The following is a 16,749-nucleotide window of genomic DNA, read 5'->3' on the forward strand; positions in this document are numbered from 1 at the left end:
CAACCAGCCTGCACGGCCGCCTAAGACCCGATCAAAGCCGCATTCAGCTCTGATCGGGTCTCCATGCAAAAACCCGGAAGTGATGTCATGACATCACTTCCGGGTACTCGACGCCAGATTAAAGAAGAAAGCGCTTGTACCAGAGTGATGGCTGCAGCTAGAGGCATCACCCCGGTACCGGCATCCATAGCCGACGGTCGGATGTCTTGTAATGACAACCGATGCGGCTGAGAAGCCGCCCGGCTGTCATTGCAAGGATCGGCGGGACATCAACCGCCCCCCCCCCCCCCCCCCCCGCCGCCGCCTTGCTCGGGTCTCCCGTCCCACCCGGGAAACCAGCCTGCACGGCCGCCGAAGATCCAATCAAAGCTGCATTCGGCTCTGATTGGGTCTCCATGTAAAAACCCGGAAGTGATGTCATGACATCACTTCCGAGTATTCGGCGCTAAATTTAAAAAAATGACAGCATTCAAAACAGCCAAACTTGGTGTTTTGAATGCTTTTAAGTGCAGAGGAGGGGTTTGGGGTCTTTTAGATCCCAAGATCCTTCCACAAGAGTACCTGTCAAGTAAAAAAAAAAAAAATAATAATTTTTTTTATTTAAATGTACGAAAATTTTGGCCCATACCGATACGCGATGACCAAAATATCGGTATTGGCAAAGAAAAAACTATATAGGTCGATCCCTAGTACAGAGTTAACATATGTTTGCGCAACTTGTGTATGTGTTTGCTTCTGTGCACAAGCACAGGGGGATGTGGGCGCTTAACCACTTTACAACCGGAGGATTTTGCTGTCTTCCGTCCAGGCCACTTTTTGCGATTCGGCGCTGTGCGACTTCAACTGACAATTGCGCGGTCGTGCAACGCCGTACCCAAACGAAATTTACGTCCTTTTTCTCCCACAAACAGAGCTTTCTTTTGGTGGTATTTGATCACCTGTGCGATTTTTACTTTTTGCGCTATAAACAAAAAAAGAGCGTTGAAAAAATAACAATATTTTTCACATTTTTTTATATGAAATTCCCCCCAAAAAAGATGTAAAAACCAATTTTTTTAAAAGTTTTTTGCCAATTTGTTTTATGCTACATATGTTTGGTAAAAAAAATCGCAATAAGCGTATTTTGATTGGTTTGCGCAAAAGTTATTGCGTTTACTAACAAAGGGAAAGATTTCTGTCATTTTTGGTGTTTTTTTTTTAACGCGTAATGGCGGCGATCTGCGATTTTTTTTTGCGGGACTGCGACATTGCGGCGGACAGACCGGACCCCTGACTGACATTTTTGACACTTTTGGGGGTACCAGTGACATTACTGCAGTAATCAGTGCTATATATATGCACTGTTACTGTAAAAATGACACTGGCAGGGAAGGGGTTAATTTTATTGGAGAGGGAGGGGTTAATGTATGCCTGGTGCTTACTGACGTGTAGGGGGGGAGGTGACTATGTGATTCATGGACAGATCGGATGTCCAGCTATGCTGAACAGTCCGATCTGTCACTCCCTGTCACTATGGAGATCCGCCCGCTGTGTTTACACACAGCGGGCGGATCTCCAGACTCGATCCCCGACGATCGGGTAAGAGCAGCGGCGATCGCCGCTGCTCCTCCCCTGGCCCGACTCCCGCTGTGAATGAAAACAGCGGGAGCGAGCCTCCGGCGGCGCGCAAGCGCCGCCCAGAAGGGGAGGAGTCCAGTCACGTTAATACTACGTGACTGGACGGGAACGAGCCACACTGCCGCAGTACTATTACCGTAAGCGGTAGTAAAGTGGTTAAAAAGAAAAAATTAAAAATGTAAACACTTATTTTTTTTGATCACTTTTACTTCTGTTACAAGGAATGTAAAGATCCCTTGTTATAGAAATAAGGGATGACCGGTCCTCTTTATGGAGAGATATGAGGTATATAAGATCCCAAATGACTCCTACCTTTTTAAAAGCAAAAGATAAAAAAAAAAAGTTGTCTTTTGCTTTATAAAAAAAAAGATTTTCTTCCGCCCTAGACCAAAAGTGACTTAATGATGTTGTTCCAGTCCTCCAAGACCACAGAGATGGTCTCTGGGAACCTTTATGGCCAGCTGCGGTGCACCGGTAAAAACAGTATGCCTGAGAAACACCGGCTGCTTCTGAAAGTGATCCAGTGGCTAGTTAACTGCTCGGACCACTTTCAAGAGAGAGAGAATAGCCGTCTGGAAAAAAAAATAAATACTGGGGTTTTGGCTGATAGCTTCATCTGTAGCCCCATAAACCACTTGCAAACCGCAATGTATATATATGTATTGCGGGCGGCAAGTGGTTACATTGCTTGAAAGGTACAACATGTGGCATTTTCTCGTAACTCCGACTGACAAGCAGAGTGCAATATGTACAGTTTTAATTTTTTTATGGGCAAAGTGTATTGTGGTCGGCCGCTCTTGTGAAAGAGTTAGTAGGATCACTCTGCCGTTCCCTGGGTCAGGTTTTATCTTGTTGGCTCCCTGCTCATTAAATAGAAGTGATATTTCTGTTTTCCTGGCACCAACAAGGCACATGTGGTAGTGGTAGTATGCTGTCATGGATTGGCGCCAGGAAAGGAAAATTATGGTAAGTACAATTTACATTTTTTTTTTTTTACAAAATACAATTTTCTGTTTTATTGTCCCATTAGGAGGCTGCCGGAGAGGTGAATTATGCGGTATTTACATCAAAAAGAAAACGCCTCATTGAACGGCAATAGATATAAATGAAAAAAAAAGCCAATTCACAGAAGGAAATAAGTAAAGGCATGCAGTAATTTAGTGGGCCAGGTATGTGGTATTTAAAGCGGAGTTCCGGCCTATTTTACAACTTTAGTGATTCCTGGAGTGCTCGCTATGCTGATCAACAATTGGGCATTTTCAATCTTTTTTCGGGGGTCACTTACCTTATTTTCAGGGCATTTTTGATTGTACTTCCTCCTCCTCCCCCCACTGTGGCCACGGCCACCGACATCACTTCCGCCTTTGCATTGCCTCCTGGGAGCTTTTTGTCATCACTCCCAGGAGGCTGGAATCAGGAAGAACTCCCAGAACACTCCCTGGAATCAGGAAGAAGGACACAGCAGATTACACTGCAGCTTCAGATGCCCACATCCAAGATGGCCGCGCTCAGACAGCGTTTTTAAAAGTAAGATTTTGACTAAAATCCAATACTGTACACCTTGAAAGTATGAGAATAGCGGTTCTGTAAAGGGCGATGGATTAGTATTATAGGGGTATTTTTAGTTAAAAAAGGTATTTGAGGCCAGAACTCCGCTTTAAAGTGGAGCTCCACTTGTTCGCACTCTCCCCACCTCCACCGCCACATTTGGCACTTTTTTTTTTTTTTTTTTTGGAGGGGGGGGGGGGGGGTACCTGGTTTTGACAGGTACCCGTTCCCACTTCCGGGTAAGGTCTGCGAACTATGACATTTCCGGCCCCTCCTCCTTCCATTCTATGCCTTCTGAGACACAGCACGGGTCCCAGAAGACCGTGGGACCATTCAGAACGTGCAGCGTGACTCGCGCATGTGTAGTAGGAAACTGGCTGTGAAGCCTGAATGCTTCACTGCCGATTTTCTTTACTTACAATGCTGGCGTCTGCACCTGAAGCTAATTGACATATCGCCTCCAGGTGCCAACATCGCTGGATCTCTGGACAGGTAAGCGTCCTTATAGTAAAAGTCAGCAGCTACAGTATTTGTAGCTGCTGACTTTTTGAAAAAAAAAAAAAACAAACATTTTATTATTTAATTTATTTGATACTGTATGTGTGTCTATATACAATATCTCACCCCTCACATTTTTGTAAATATTTTATTCTATCTTTTTATGTGACAACACTGAAGAAATGACACTTTGCTACAATGTAAAGTAGTGAGTGTACAGCTTGTATAACAGTGTAAATTTGCTGTCCCCTCAAAATAACTCAACACACAGCCATTAATGTCTAAACCACTGGCAACAAAAGTGAGTACACTCCTAAGTGACAATGTCCAAATTGGGCCCAATTAGCCATTTTCCCTCCCCGGTGTCATGTGACTCGTTAGTGTTACAAGATCTCAGGTGTGAATGGGGAGCAGGTGTGTTAAATTTGGTGTTATCGCTCTCACTCTCTCATACTGGTCACTGGAAGTTCAACATGGCACCTCATGGCAAAGAACTCTCTGAGGATCTGCAAAAAAGAATTGTTGCTCTACATAAAGATGGCCTAGGCTATAAGAAGATTGCCAAAACCCTGAAACTGAGCTGCAGCACGGTGGCCAATACCATACAGTGGTTTAACAGGACAGGTTCCACTCAGAATAGGACTCACCATGGTCGACCAAAGAAGTTGAGTGCACGTGCTCAGCATCATATCCAGAGGTTGTCTTAGGGAAATAGACGTATGAGTGCTGCCAGCATTGCTGTAGAGGTTGAAGGGGTGGGGGTCAGCCTGTCAGTGATCAGACCATACACCACACACTGCATCAAATTGGTCTGCATGGCTGTTGTCCCTAAAGATTCAATAAACAAGTCAGCGCAGATCTAAACTCCCCAGGTTAAGAAAAAATAAATAAACATATCTTTGTGTATTGTCACTCAGCCCCGGTTCACACTTGTGCGTGTGCGGGGTTTGCATGTAATGTCGGAGTGCACTGCTCTGACATTACATGCGATCGGCTGTGCGGTGCGAGTTTAGCCATACAGTTTGTATGGCTAAATTTGCACCGCAGCCGCTCCAAACACGCACAGTTAAAGTGTTAGTGCACCTATTCTGAATAGTAAACCATCATTCCTATGTCAACATGTGTGACAAAACATCTTCTATATATGTATTAATGTATAATAAATATGTAAACTATACATTCATTTCACAGATAACCATGATATCCCGTGAATCCAAAAATAAAAAACATATCAGAGTTATCCAAAAATGTAAACTCTACAATAATTGTCCCGTATTTCATAAAGTCCCATAAAGAAAGAATTGTTTTCAAAGAATGTGCAAAATCTTCAACAAACGAATCCATGCAATCCTTCCACCGATCACCCCAAACTGACTCGCCAGATGGAGTGGCTGCTAAAATTATAAATCAACTTCTGCACCTCTTTAAGCAAGATCTAGCAGACCGTCCCCAAATTCTATCAGTAGATGTTCCCTCTCTTTAGTCACTCTTCCATAAGGATGTATAGAGGATGTGGGTTTTAGGAGGAAAGGAGAATCTACAGAGTGTAAATCCATATAAAACTCAGCCAGTTTATTTAAAATGCAATTCTACACTCCCATTGTGGAAGTGTCTACCATGAAGGTAAAATGTCTTTTTTCTTATAAAGTGTTCATGTCGCCTCCGGTTGTGATTCTCCACACCGCGAGCGTGAGTCACACATGCGCGGTGGCATCCAATGTCTTAGCCCCACCCTGCCCCGATGATGGGCACACCTGCAGTGAGTTAGCAGCGATCACAAACTAATAAAAAAAAAAAAAACCTTAATTCAATATAGCTATCGATGCGCCAGATTTTTCACATAATTCTATCCCCCCATAGATTGCAGACGCGATAAATTTTGCGCAAACCAATCAGTATATGCTAATTGGGATTTTTTTTTTATACCAGAAACATTTGGCAGAATACATATTGGCCTAAATTGATGAAGAAATTTTAGATTTTATGTATGTATGTATGTATGTGTATGTGTATAAATATATGTGTGTATGTGTATGTGTATGTGTATGTATATATATATATATATATATATATATATATATATATATTGTATGTGTGTGTATGTATAAATATATATGTATGTGTGTGTGTGTATATATGTATATATATAATATGTGTGTGTTTTATAGCAGAAAGTAAAAAATACAGTAATTGTTTTTTTTTTTTTTCATTGTTGGTCTTCTTTTTTTTGTTTAGGCTCCGTTCACAGGTTAGCGTATGGATCGCGGGCAGAAGCGCCGCGATTCCGCCCGCGATCCGGAGATTATTGCAAATCACGGGATGCCTGTGCGTTGCCCGTTGATTTGCAATAGCCCCCCAAACGCTGAGCGATGTTACCGCGATTTCCGCCTGCCGAATCGCAGTAACATTGCGCAAAAAAAAATTGCGGGACGCAATACGCTCCAAAGAAGCTCTTGTACGTTTTTGGGCGTAATGCGTCCCGCGATTTTTTTTTTTGCGCGATGTTACCGCTCAGCGTTTGGGGGGCTATTGCAAATCAACGGGAAACGCACAGGCGTCCCACGATTTGCAATAATCTCCGGATCGCGGGCGGAATCGCTGCGCTTCTGCCCGCGATCCATACACTAACCTGTGAACGGAGCCTAAACAAAAACACACACACACACACACACACACACACACACACACACACACACACACACACACACACACACACACACACACACACACACACACACACACACACACACACACACACACACACACACACACACACACACACACACACACACACACACACACACACACACACACACACACACACACACACACACACACACACACACACACACACACACACACACACACACACACACACACACACACACACACACACACACACACACACACACACACACACACACACACACACACACACACACACACACACACACACACACACACACACACACACACACACACACACACACACACACACACACACACACACACACACACACACACACACACACACACACACACACACACACACACACACACACACACACACACACACACACACACACACACACACACACACCGCCCCGCGATCCGGAGATTATTGCAAATCGCGGGACGCCTGTGCGTTTCCCGTTGATTTGCAATAGCCCCCCAAACGCTGAGCGGTAACATCTCACAAAAAAAAAAAATCACGGGACGCATTACGCCCAAAAAAGTACAAGAGCTTCTTTGGAGCGTATTGCGTCCCGCAATTTTTTTTTGCGCAATGTTACTGCGATTCGGCAGGCGGAAATCGCGGTAACATCGCTCAGCGTTTGGGGGGCTATTGCAAATCAACGGGCAACGCACAGGCGTCCCGCGATTTGCAATAATCTCCGGATCGCGGGCGGAATCGCGGCGGTTCTGCCCGCGATCCATACGCTAACATGTGAACGGAGCCTAATAGCGCAAGAAATAAAAACAGCAGAGGTGATCAAATGCCACCTAAAGATAGCTCTCTTTTTTGGAGAAAAAGGACATCGATTTTATTTGGGTGCAGTGTTGCATGACCGCTCAATTGTCAGTTAAAGTAGCGTAGTGCCGCATCCCAAAAAACGGCCTGGTTGTGAAGGGGTGGTAAACCTTCTGGGGCTGAAGTGGTTAAAGTCAGGATCTCTAGAGCAGGGATCCTCAAACTACGGCCTTCCAGCTGCTGTGGAACTACACATCCCATGAGGCATTGGAAAACTCTGAGATTCACAGACATGACTAGGCATAATGGGAATTGTAGTTCCTGAACAATAGTTTGAAGATCCCTGATCTAGAGCCTGGACTGGCTGGGTGACATCAGCTGACAGCCTGCTGTTGGCTGAATTTGGGACACAGGAGTGCAGAACGAAGTGCACTCCTTTCACCCACAGGAGAAAAACAGCCAAATGAGCTTTGGGCCTATTTCTCATTTAACCACCGTCCGCTAAAAATCGATAGACAAAGACCACGCATTATCAGAAACACGAGAATAACATGGAAAAAGCCTGGCCGCCATTGTTTTTGTTTTGCACTATCCGATATGTAGCTACGCAACCAGGAAGCTTTTCCAAAATCATACTAAAAAAAAAAAAAATCATACGCTAAGTACGCTTTGTTGAATTCGATATTGGTATCATGCAACAAAATGCGAACGATAAGTCGTACGATTATCTGAACGTGTGTATGAAGCTTTAAGCTCCACTGTCATGTAAACCTTTCCTAAGAGGACTATAAGATGCTGCTGTTGTTGCCCCCCTGAAAATTCTGGATGCTTGGCTGTTTTTCTGACACCCTGGCTGTAATATATCGGAATCCCTGACACAGAACAAGTATGCATTTGAGACAAATGGAATAATGTCTTTATCCGCACACTCATGGATGAGGGAGGGGAGTAGGTGGAATCGGAATGACAGCTGGGAATTAAGCTTTTGCAGAAAGAAAAGTCCGCACTGACAGCTAGGTGTACTTTAGGCCCCTTTCACACGTGTGTGACCTGAAAGTTGCGCGATTTTGATGCGACTTTGACTGCGCTTGAATGCCTGTGTAATCTTGAGGTTTATGGACCTCAAGTCACATCAAAGTCATACCAAAAATAGTGCAGGGACTACTTTGAAGTTGCCGCGACTTGAGGTCGAGAAGATATGCATGGTGTCATTGGAAATCATGGGGTACGACTTCTGATGTGAGTTACATAGTAGGTGAGGTTGAATAAAGACAATAGTCCATCCAGTTCAACCTGTGTAGGTGTGTGTGGCTGTAATCATCTCACATAGCCCCTGAATGTTCTGATCCTTGAGATGTAAGTCTAAGAGTCTTTTGAAAGCCACCATACTTCCCGCAGAAACCACCTCTTGTGGTAGAGAATTCCACAATCTTGTAGCCCTAACAGTAAAGAACCCCCTGCATTGCCTGAGGTTAAAACGCTTCTCCTCTAATCGCATTGTATGTCCTCAAGTCCTCATGCAATCCTTGCGACTGAATAGCTTTTTTTTCTATGCTGAGATCCCCATTGAGATATTTATAAATTGCTATCATGTCCCCCTCAGACGTCTCTTCTCCAGGGAGAATAAATCAAGCGATTGCAGACGCTCTTCATAATTTAGGTCCTCCAACCCCCTAATTAGTTTAGTTGCCCTTCTCTGGACTCTCACCAGCTCCAACACATCCAAGTCCCAGGATAAAATGCACAAGTGTGAAGGGGGCCTTAGGTTCCATTCTCACCCGAGCATATCATTTTGAGGCGTGTTTTCAGGCTTTTCTTTTTTTTTCTTTTAGGCGCTTTTTGGAGGTGTTTGGAGGCAGGCATTGACCTCTAACAAAAACGCTTGTAATCTGCTAAAATAGAAGCTCATGTACTTTTTTGAGCTTCAGGTCTTTTTGCTTCACGGGACAAAGCGCTCAGATGTGAACAGGGGCCATTGAAATGAATGAGATTTTGCTTGTTGGTCGTTTCGAGACTTCAGAGATGAGCGTTTTACGAGCTGAAAAACGCTCAGGTGTGAACAGGGCCTTACTGCCGGTTCACACTGATCCGACTTGTCAGGCGACTTGGTCGCCTGACAAGTAGCTCCCAATGCTGTGCAATGGAAGCGTTCTAATTAGAGCAACTCAAGTCGCTCAGACTTGGAAAAAGGTATGCATATAGAGACTTCTATGAGTATCTGGTTAAAGCTTGTCAGAGGATTTTTCATTCTCCTCTGACTATCATATGTGGCTGCATGACCCCTGTCCCTCTGTCTGGACAGTGCCGATTGGCCCTGTGCTGATCACATGCACCCTCCCCAAAAAGAAAAAAAACTCTTAACAATACATACATATAGAGACTTCTATGAGTATCTCGTTAAAGCTTGTAGGAGGAGTTTTCATTCTCCTCTAGAGACTTTTATGATTATCTGGTTGAAGCTTGTAGGAGGAGTTTTCATTCTCCTCTGACTGTCCTATGTGGCTGCAGGACCCCTGACCCTCTGTCTGGACAGTGCCGATTTGGCCCTGTGCTGATCACATGCACCCTCCCAGAAAAACAAATAAATTCTAGCAATATACATCAAACTGAGCATGTGCAGAGTGCCCCAAAGGCTCTACTATCAGGAGATGTTTTGGGGACAGTGCAAAAAGGGGAGGATCAGAGAAGACAGGATCAAACAGTGTTTTTACACAATGCAGAGGATTTTAATCACTTGGGTTCCACAGTGAGTATAACCAGCATGCTTTACTGCATATACGCACTGGTTTTACTGTTGTGGGTTTAGTGACCGCAACACTCGCATCACCTTCCGCCCGTGTCTTTGATATTCGATCCACTGTAGAGCTATACCCAAGATCTTCAGAATCTGATGTTTTTGGAAGCGTTGGATGCCTGTGTACTCCGCTACGCGCTATCATCCCTGGTGGAGCCACAGTGCACAGCAAGGGATGCAGGAACCTGACACACCTGGAAGTGTCAGATGCTGAAGATTCTGGCGGTGGGTGTAGCTCCTCGGGACATCGAAGTTCAGAGGAATGTTAGGTGGAATGGGTAAGTATTAATATTTTTTTTATATTTTGTTTCTTGACATAAATCCCCAAGTGTTGCAGTTTTGGTAAAGCCGTATGAAGAGGTTAAAAGGAACGCTACTGTATAATTTGCACTTACTTCTGTAGCGGGATCCAGCGCCAGTCCTTCATAGTTGCGAGCGTTCAGAAAGTTTCTTTCCGTATTCCGGACTCTCATTGATCTCTCTCTCTCCTCAGGTCTGGTCTCTCGAACAGCCGGACTGGCACTGCAAGATCGACGAGGGCTCGGCAGGGCTGGTGTCCTCCTGCTGGAGCCCAGATGGCCGTCACATTCTCAACACAACAGAGTTTCATGTAAGCGTGGGCTGATGCCTCCTCCACTGGGTATCAAATGTTGATGTCTGCTCGCTCCCCTTTCTGAAAATAAATCGCAGTGGGCTCAGAGGTATCGGGTTCCCCCAGACGGAAGCGAGCGGCTGTAGTTTTCCTTTTTTAATAAGGCTGCCTAATTTCCTATTGAGCATCATTTTGGACAGGCTACACCCTTCTGTGCCCAGTAATGATAACTTGCTGCTTAACTTTGGCAGATAAGAGCAGCTGTTATAACAGATGATGCGGATGTTTGTTTTATACTTAAAGCACAACTCCCGGCAGATATAAAAGACCTAAAATAATGCAGCTTTGGAATCATTAAATTTATTTTTAAATGGGAGAAGTGTAATGGGCCATACACACTATAAGATTCTCTGAAGACTTTTTCCTTCAGACTTACCAAAACCATATAATATGAGGTCAAACCTAAACAATTTCAATTTGTATGCAATCTGGCAGGCCCCTGCACTACATAGAAAAGGTAAATCTGAAGGAAATCTAACCACAAAAGTTGGATAGTGTGTATCCAGCTTAAGTCTCTGAATGTGACCTGGTATCAGCCTCTTACAGTCCCTGTACAGCAGGGCTGGAGTGTGAGAGGAAGAAGCAGTACAGAAAATAAATTAGTTCTATGTGCTGTCAAGAGGATTGCTGATAGGAGAAGAAAGCCGAGTGACAGAGATGACCTCATCACTGTGCTGCCTCTCCTTTCACTGTCTGCCGCGTAAATAGATATACTGTATATTGCATGGGCCTGGGACACCGTAACAAACTTTTTCTACAGGTGACACAGGTTATCATTTTAGAGTTAAAGTGATTGTAAAGTCTCTTTTTTTTTTTTTCCTAATAAAATAACGAACATGTTATACTTACTAGGGATCGACCGATTATTGCCAATATGCCCTTTCCCCGATATATCGGAATCGTTCCCGGAGGTTACCGATATTGCCGATATTTCGGAAAGTGCTGTACCGGAGTGATGACTGCAGCTAGAAGCATCACCCCGGTAGCGGAGTCCATAGCCGACAGTCGGCTGTCTTGTAATGACAATCAATGCGGCTGAGAAGCCACTCGGCTGTCATTACAAGAAGCGGGAGGGGACGTCCCACCGGGAGACCCGGGCAACCAGCCTGCACGGCCCCCGAAGACCCGATCAAAGCAGCATTCGGCTCTGATCGGGTCTCCATGTAAAAACCCGGACATCACTTCCGGGTACTCGGCGCTAAATTTAAAAAAATGACAGCATTCAAAACAGCCAAACTTGGCGTTTTGAATGCTTTTAAGTGCAGAGGAGGGGTTTTACCTGTAAAAATAAATATATATATAATATATTATTATCTTTTTTTTTTTTTTTTTAAATGTCCAAAAATATCAGCCGAAACCAATACACGATGACCAAAATATCAGTATCGGCAATAAAAAAAACGATATTGGTCAATCACTAATACTTACCTCCTCTGTGTAATGGTTTTGCTCAGGGCAGCCGGGATCCTCCTCTTTTCAGGTCCCTGGCTGGAGCTCCTGGCCCCTCCCTCCTTTTGAGTGCTATGGGGGCACCCAAGCTAAGCTGCAGCTCCGTTTAAAGAGGAAGTAAACCCTCCTCTGACACTCTTACCTATAGGTATGCCTATAATAAGACTTACCTATAGGTACTGTAAATATCTCCTGAACATGTACCGTTTAGGAGATATTTACCTTACATGCAGCCAGTGACGTCACTGGCGCATGCGCTCTGAAGGAATGGCCGCTGGTGCCGTTCCTTCAGAGCCCCGTGCTGTGACTGTCGGCTCCCGCGCGCCCGCGCGGGAGTGACGTCACCGCGGCTCCGGCCAATCAGATGGCCGGATGCCGCGATCCCGGAAGACGGGCGACTGGACATGTCGCCCGTCATACAGGTGAGCGGGTGGCTCGTTCTAAGGTAAGTATTGCATAATGAGCTAGTATGCGATGCATACTAGCTCATTATGTGTTTCTCTTACAGGTTGCCAAAGAAAAAAAAAAAAGGTGGACGGGTTTACAACCTCTTTAACCATTCAGACATGGAGCTGCTTTTCGGCCACACTCCCCCCCCCCCCCTTTTTCCTGATTGGCTAACTGAGTTTGATTGACCGCAGCAGGAGCCAGTGGTGCCGCTGCTGTGTCTCAGCCAATCGGGAGAGAGTGTCCCAGACGGTTAAAGCACTCATGGACATTGCTGGATTGAGGGGGGGCTGCTGGACATAGAATGCATAAAGATAACAAAAAAAAACATCTGACTTTACAACTCCTTTAACCGTGACTAAGGCTCCATGCACATTTGTTCGACTTGTTATGCGACTTTGGACATCAACATCAAAGTCGCACCGTATGATTTCCAATAAGTACCGTTCATATTTTTGCGACTTAAAGTTGAAGCCACTTCAAAGTAGTTCATGCACTACTTTGGTCCTACTTTCATGCGACTTGAGGGTCAAAGACTTCAGTGTTAACCAGTTGCCGACTGCCTAACGCCGATCTACGTCAGCAGTCAGCCCCTCACAGGCAAAGTGACGTAGGGCTACGTCACTAGCTTGTGAGGGTCTAGGGAGCGAGCGCGCGCCCCCGGAGGCGCGCTCCCGCGTGGTCACGGACCCCCCCCCCCCGCGCGTGTGACCAGCGGACCCGATGTCCGCCGGTCACTCGGCGATCGGCGGGGGAGAGGGAGAATGTCAGGCAGCTTGTGTAAACAAGCTGCCTGTCATTCTCCTCGCTGTTAAGACACTGATAAAACGGATCTAGTATGTAGATCCGTTGATCAGTGTCCTTACAGCTCAAGCCACAGCCAATCACAGTAGAAAGCACGCCCCTAGGGACACACACAGCCCCTCCCTCCCAAATAAAGTTAACCCCTTCACAACCAGTGTATTTTTACAGTAACAGTGCATATGTATAGCACTGATTACTGTAGAAATGTCACTGGCAACCCCAAAAGTGTCACAAATGTCAGTCAAGGGTCCGATCTGTCCGCCCCAATGTCGCAGTACCGCAAAAAAAATCGCAGATCGCCGCCATTACGCGTTAAAAAAAAAAACAACAAAAATGACAAAAATCTTTCCCTTTGTTAGTAAACGCGATAACTTTTGCGCAAACCAATCAAAATACGCTTTTTGCGATTTTTTTTTTTTTTTTTTTTTTTTTTTTTTTACCAAACATAGGTAGCATAAAACAAATTGGCCGAAAATTTAAAAAAATTTAGATTTTTACTTTTTTTTTGGGGGGAATTTCATATAAAAAAATGTGAAAAATATTGTTATTTTTGCAAAATTGACGCTCTTTTTCTGTTTATAGCGCGTGATCAAAAAATCGCACAGATGATCAAATACCACCAAAAGAAAGCTCTGTTTGTGGGAAAAAAAGGACGTCAAATTCGTTTAGGTACAGCGTCGCACGACCGCGCAATTGTCCGTTAAAGTCACGCAGTGCCGAATCGCAAAATACCCCCTGGTCAGGAAGGGGGTAAAATCTTCCGGGGCTTAAGTGGTTAAAGGATAAGTTCACCTTTCATAACATGGTAAATGTTACAACCATATTCTGGGTGCAACATGTTATGAATGCACCGGCCCCTGCACCTCCCGGATCCCCGCTGTGCCAGCTAGTGGGGGTTCTTCTCCACCCGCTAGCTGTCAAAATTAAACCTAAAAACCTGGCTGTGCGGGCTCCGCCCACCCTGCTGTGTCACTCATTCACCGCGCTCTGTGAATAGGAAAACTACAAAGTCCAGCAGCTTTTGTGGCAGTCGAGTTGTAGTTTACAATGAACCACCATGGCGCTATGAGGGAGATACAGGGAAGCAGATAGACTGACAGGTTTGCAGGAGACCTGCATTGCATTAGCAACCTGCTGATCGCTGGTGCAACGCTTTACAGGCTCCCGCAACGAAAAGGAATAAGTGCACTTTGTTTTTTTTTTTAACCTGCAAAAAAATGTGCATTTATTATTTTTTCTAAAAAGGTGAACTTATCCTTTTAACCCTCAAAAGTTGCATAAGTCTCACCTGAATGTGTTACTACATGTAACAGCTGTGCTACAACTGTCCATTATCATTGGTCAAAGTTGCATCCAAGTCACACACATTCAAAGTTGCGCTTCAAAGTCGTGCGACTTTAGAGTCGTACAAGTGGGAGTGGAGCCTTCCTTCAGACTTGCCAAAACCATATAATATGAGGTCAAACCTAAGCACTTTTAATTTGTATGCAATCAGTCAGGCCCTTGCACTACATAGAAAAGGTAAATCTAAAGGAACGTATTGGGGGAGGGGTTGGTATGCTCAACATTTTTTTTTAAGGGGGGGGGGGGTAGAATAAAGCAGAACTGCACTGCATCTGAGCACCACAAACCAAAAACACGATTTCATTCATTTTTAATATTTCAAGCAAACTCCCCCCATCCATGTCTCCATGCTTTATTTTGCTGACCAATCGCCTTGAAAAGCACTACTTAGCAGTTCTGGCTGTGGCCATCTTGAGTAAGGGCAGATGATTCATGTAGCATTTACTTCCTGGGATCGGTCTGTCATGCTGGAAGGAGGGTGTGCTTAGCTGGGAAAACCCCTCCCCCCCCATTTTGAAGACTCTTGGGATGTATGACGTAAGTAAATATGATATACTTTCCTATCTATTTACTAATGCTAGCAGCATAAAGATTAAAAAATAGTTAATGTGGATTGAGAGTGCGAAGTTCCACTTTAAGTACTGGGATTTACCATTTTTATTTTATTACTGTAGCACTGCCCCCTAGAGGACTGCTGGTGATTGACACTTTTGCATTCCCCTGGGTTACCCATAGCAACTGCATGCAGAATTCTTAGCACTTTATGTTCTTGGCTCAGTCAATGATCAGGCTAGGGGTAGATGTTTTTATTTTATATTGGGATGGGGGAAGGGATGAGTAGGATACTCCAACCTTGAACTATTCACAAAGTCTGAGGACTTTTAACTTGAGGATGCGGCAAGGCCGCTACTTCACCCTGCCAACTCGAGGATGCGGCAAGGCCGCTACTTCACCCTGCCAACTCGAGGATGCGGCAAGGCCGCTACTTCACCCTGCCAACTCGAGGATGCGGCAAGGCCGCTACTTCACCCTGCCAACTTGAGGATGCGGCAAGGCCGCTACTTCACCCTGCCAACTTGAGGATGCGGCAAGGCCGCTACTTCACCCTGCCAACTTGAGGATGCGGCAAGGCCGCTACTTCACCCTGCCAACTTGAGGATGCGGCAAGGCCGCTACTTCACCCTGCCAACTCGAGGATGCGGCAAGGCTGCTACTTCACCCTGCCAACTTGAATGAAGCTGAAGTAAATTTTCCTGTTTGTATTTCTCTTCAGGGTACTCCCCCAGTACCCCCTTTCTCTATACTGGCTGAAACCCGCCCACTGACTACACTCTCCGGAGCGGTCCCCTTCTGGGCAGACCCCTGGGCAAGTTCCTCTGTACTCGAGATACTGCTTTCCAGATTCTCGCAATGCCCCAACTCCTCAGTCAGCTCTTCTGGACCTCTGGGTTCAGCTCCACACTGCTTGTTCACCTGGCCAACTGCCTGTGACCACCATCAACTGCTGCAGAAGAGGAGGCAGCCGCCACCCTCCTTCTGAGACTCTGCTTCCCACTATAGACCTCTACCTCATGTGCCCCTGGCTTTTTATACCCTGCCCCACAATGCACCGAGACAGTCTATGCCAATCCATGGGGTTGTATCAAAAGCCTGCGTGTCATTGGCCAGGTTTCCTCCACTATCCAATGTGCCTCCCCATTGGATCAGCTGGGGACACTCCCTTAGACCAGAGGAATCGCACACTGAGCAGACCTGACTCACAGATCCTGCTCCCTGTTAAGCAGAGTGCAAAATAGACTTTACTGCTGCTCCTCTGATAGGCAGACAGAGCCAAAAACCATACTCACTCTCTAGCACCTACCTGGGAGGGTGCTACATCCCTTTTTTTTTCACTGAACTTTATTTGCTATCACATAGGGGACCATGAGATACTGTTTGGTTGTGATAGTTTTTTTAATGGGAAACAACCGAATTACCCAAGCGCTCACTCTGATGGGGATGACAGGCGTGCCGCTCTCCTCAGGCAGGGAACTCCAAACATATGTACATACGCTCCCGGAAACCCCGTGCTCAAAATCGCATTCATGTACATGATTTTGCGCAGCTGGGCCACCCTGCCACAGT

General features: G+C 45.4%; 2 protein-coding genes across 2 annotated transcripts in view; one reads left to right on the top strand and one right to left on the bottom strand.

Annotated features, from left to right (window-relative positions):
- Positions 1-10,380, bottom strand: part of TP73 (tumor protein p73) — a gene marked incomplete at its 5' end in the record, with an annotated part of 321,522 nt that extends 311,142 nt beyond the window's left edge. The window contains one exon of the mRNA XM_082273310.1: positions 10,325-10,380. Coding sequence (XP_082129436.1) covers positions 10,325-10,356 — 32 coding nt within the window. The remainder of the gene's footprint in view (positions 1-10,324) is intronic.
- Positions 1-16,749, top strand: part of WRAP73 (WD repeat containing, antisense to TP73) — a 157,651-nt gene that overhangs the window by 13,355 nt on the left and 127,547 nt on the right. The window contains exon 3 of the mRNA XM_082273350.1: positions 10,423-10,539. Within this exon, the coding sequence (XP_082129476.1) occupies positions 10,423-10,539 (117 nt within the window). The remainder of the gene's footprint in view (positions 1-10,422; positions 10,540-16,749) is intronic.

Source organism: Pelophylax lessonae (genome assembly GCF_965119305.1).
Source record: "Pelophylax lessonae genome assembly, chromosome: 12".
NCBI classification, from domain to species: domain Eukaryota; kingdom Metazoa; phylum Chordata; class Amphibia; order Anura; family Ranidae; genus Pelophylax; species Pelophylax lessonae.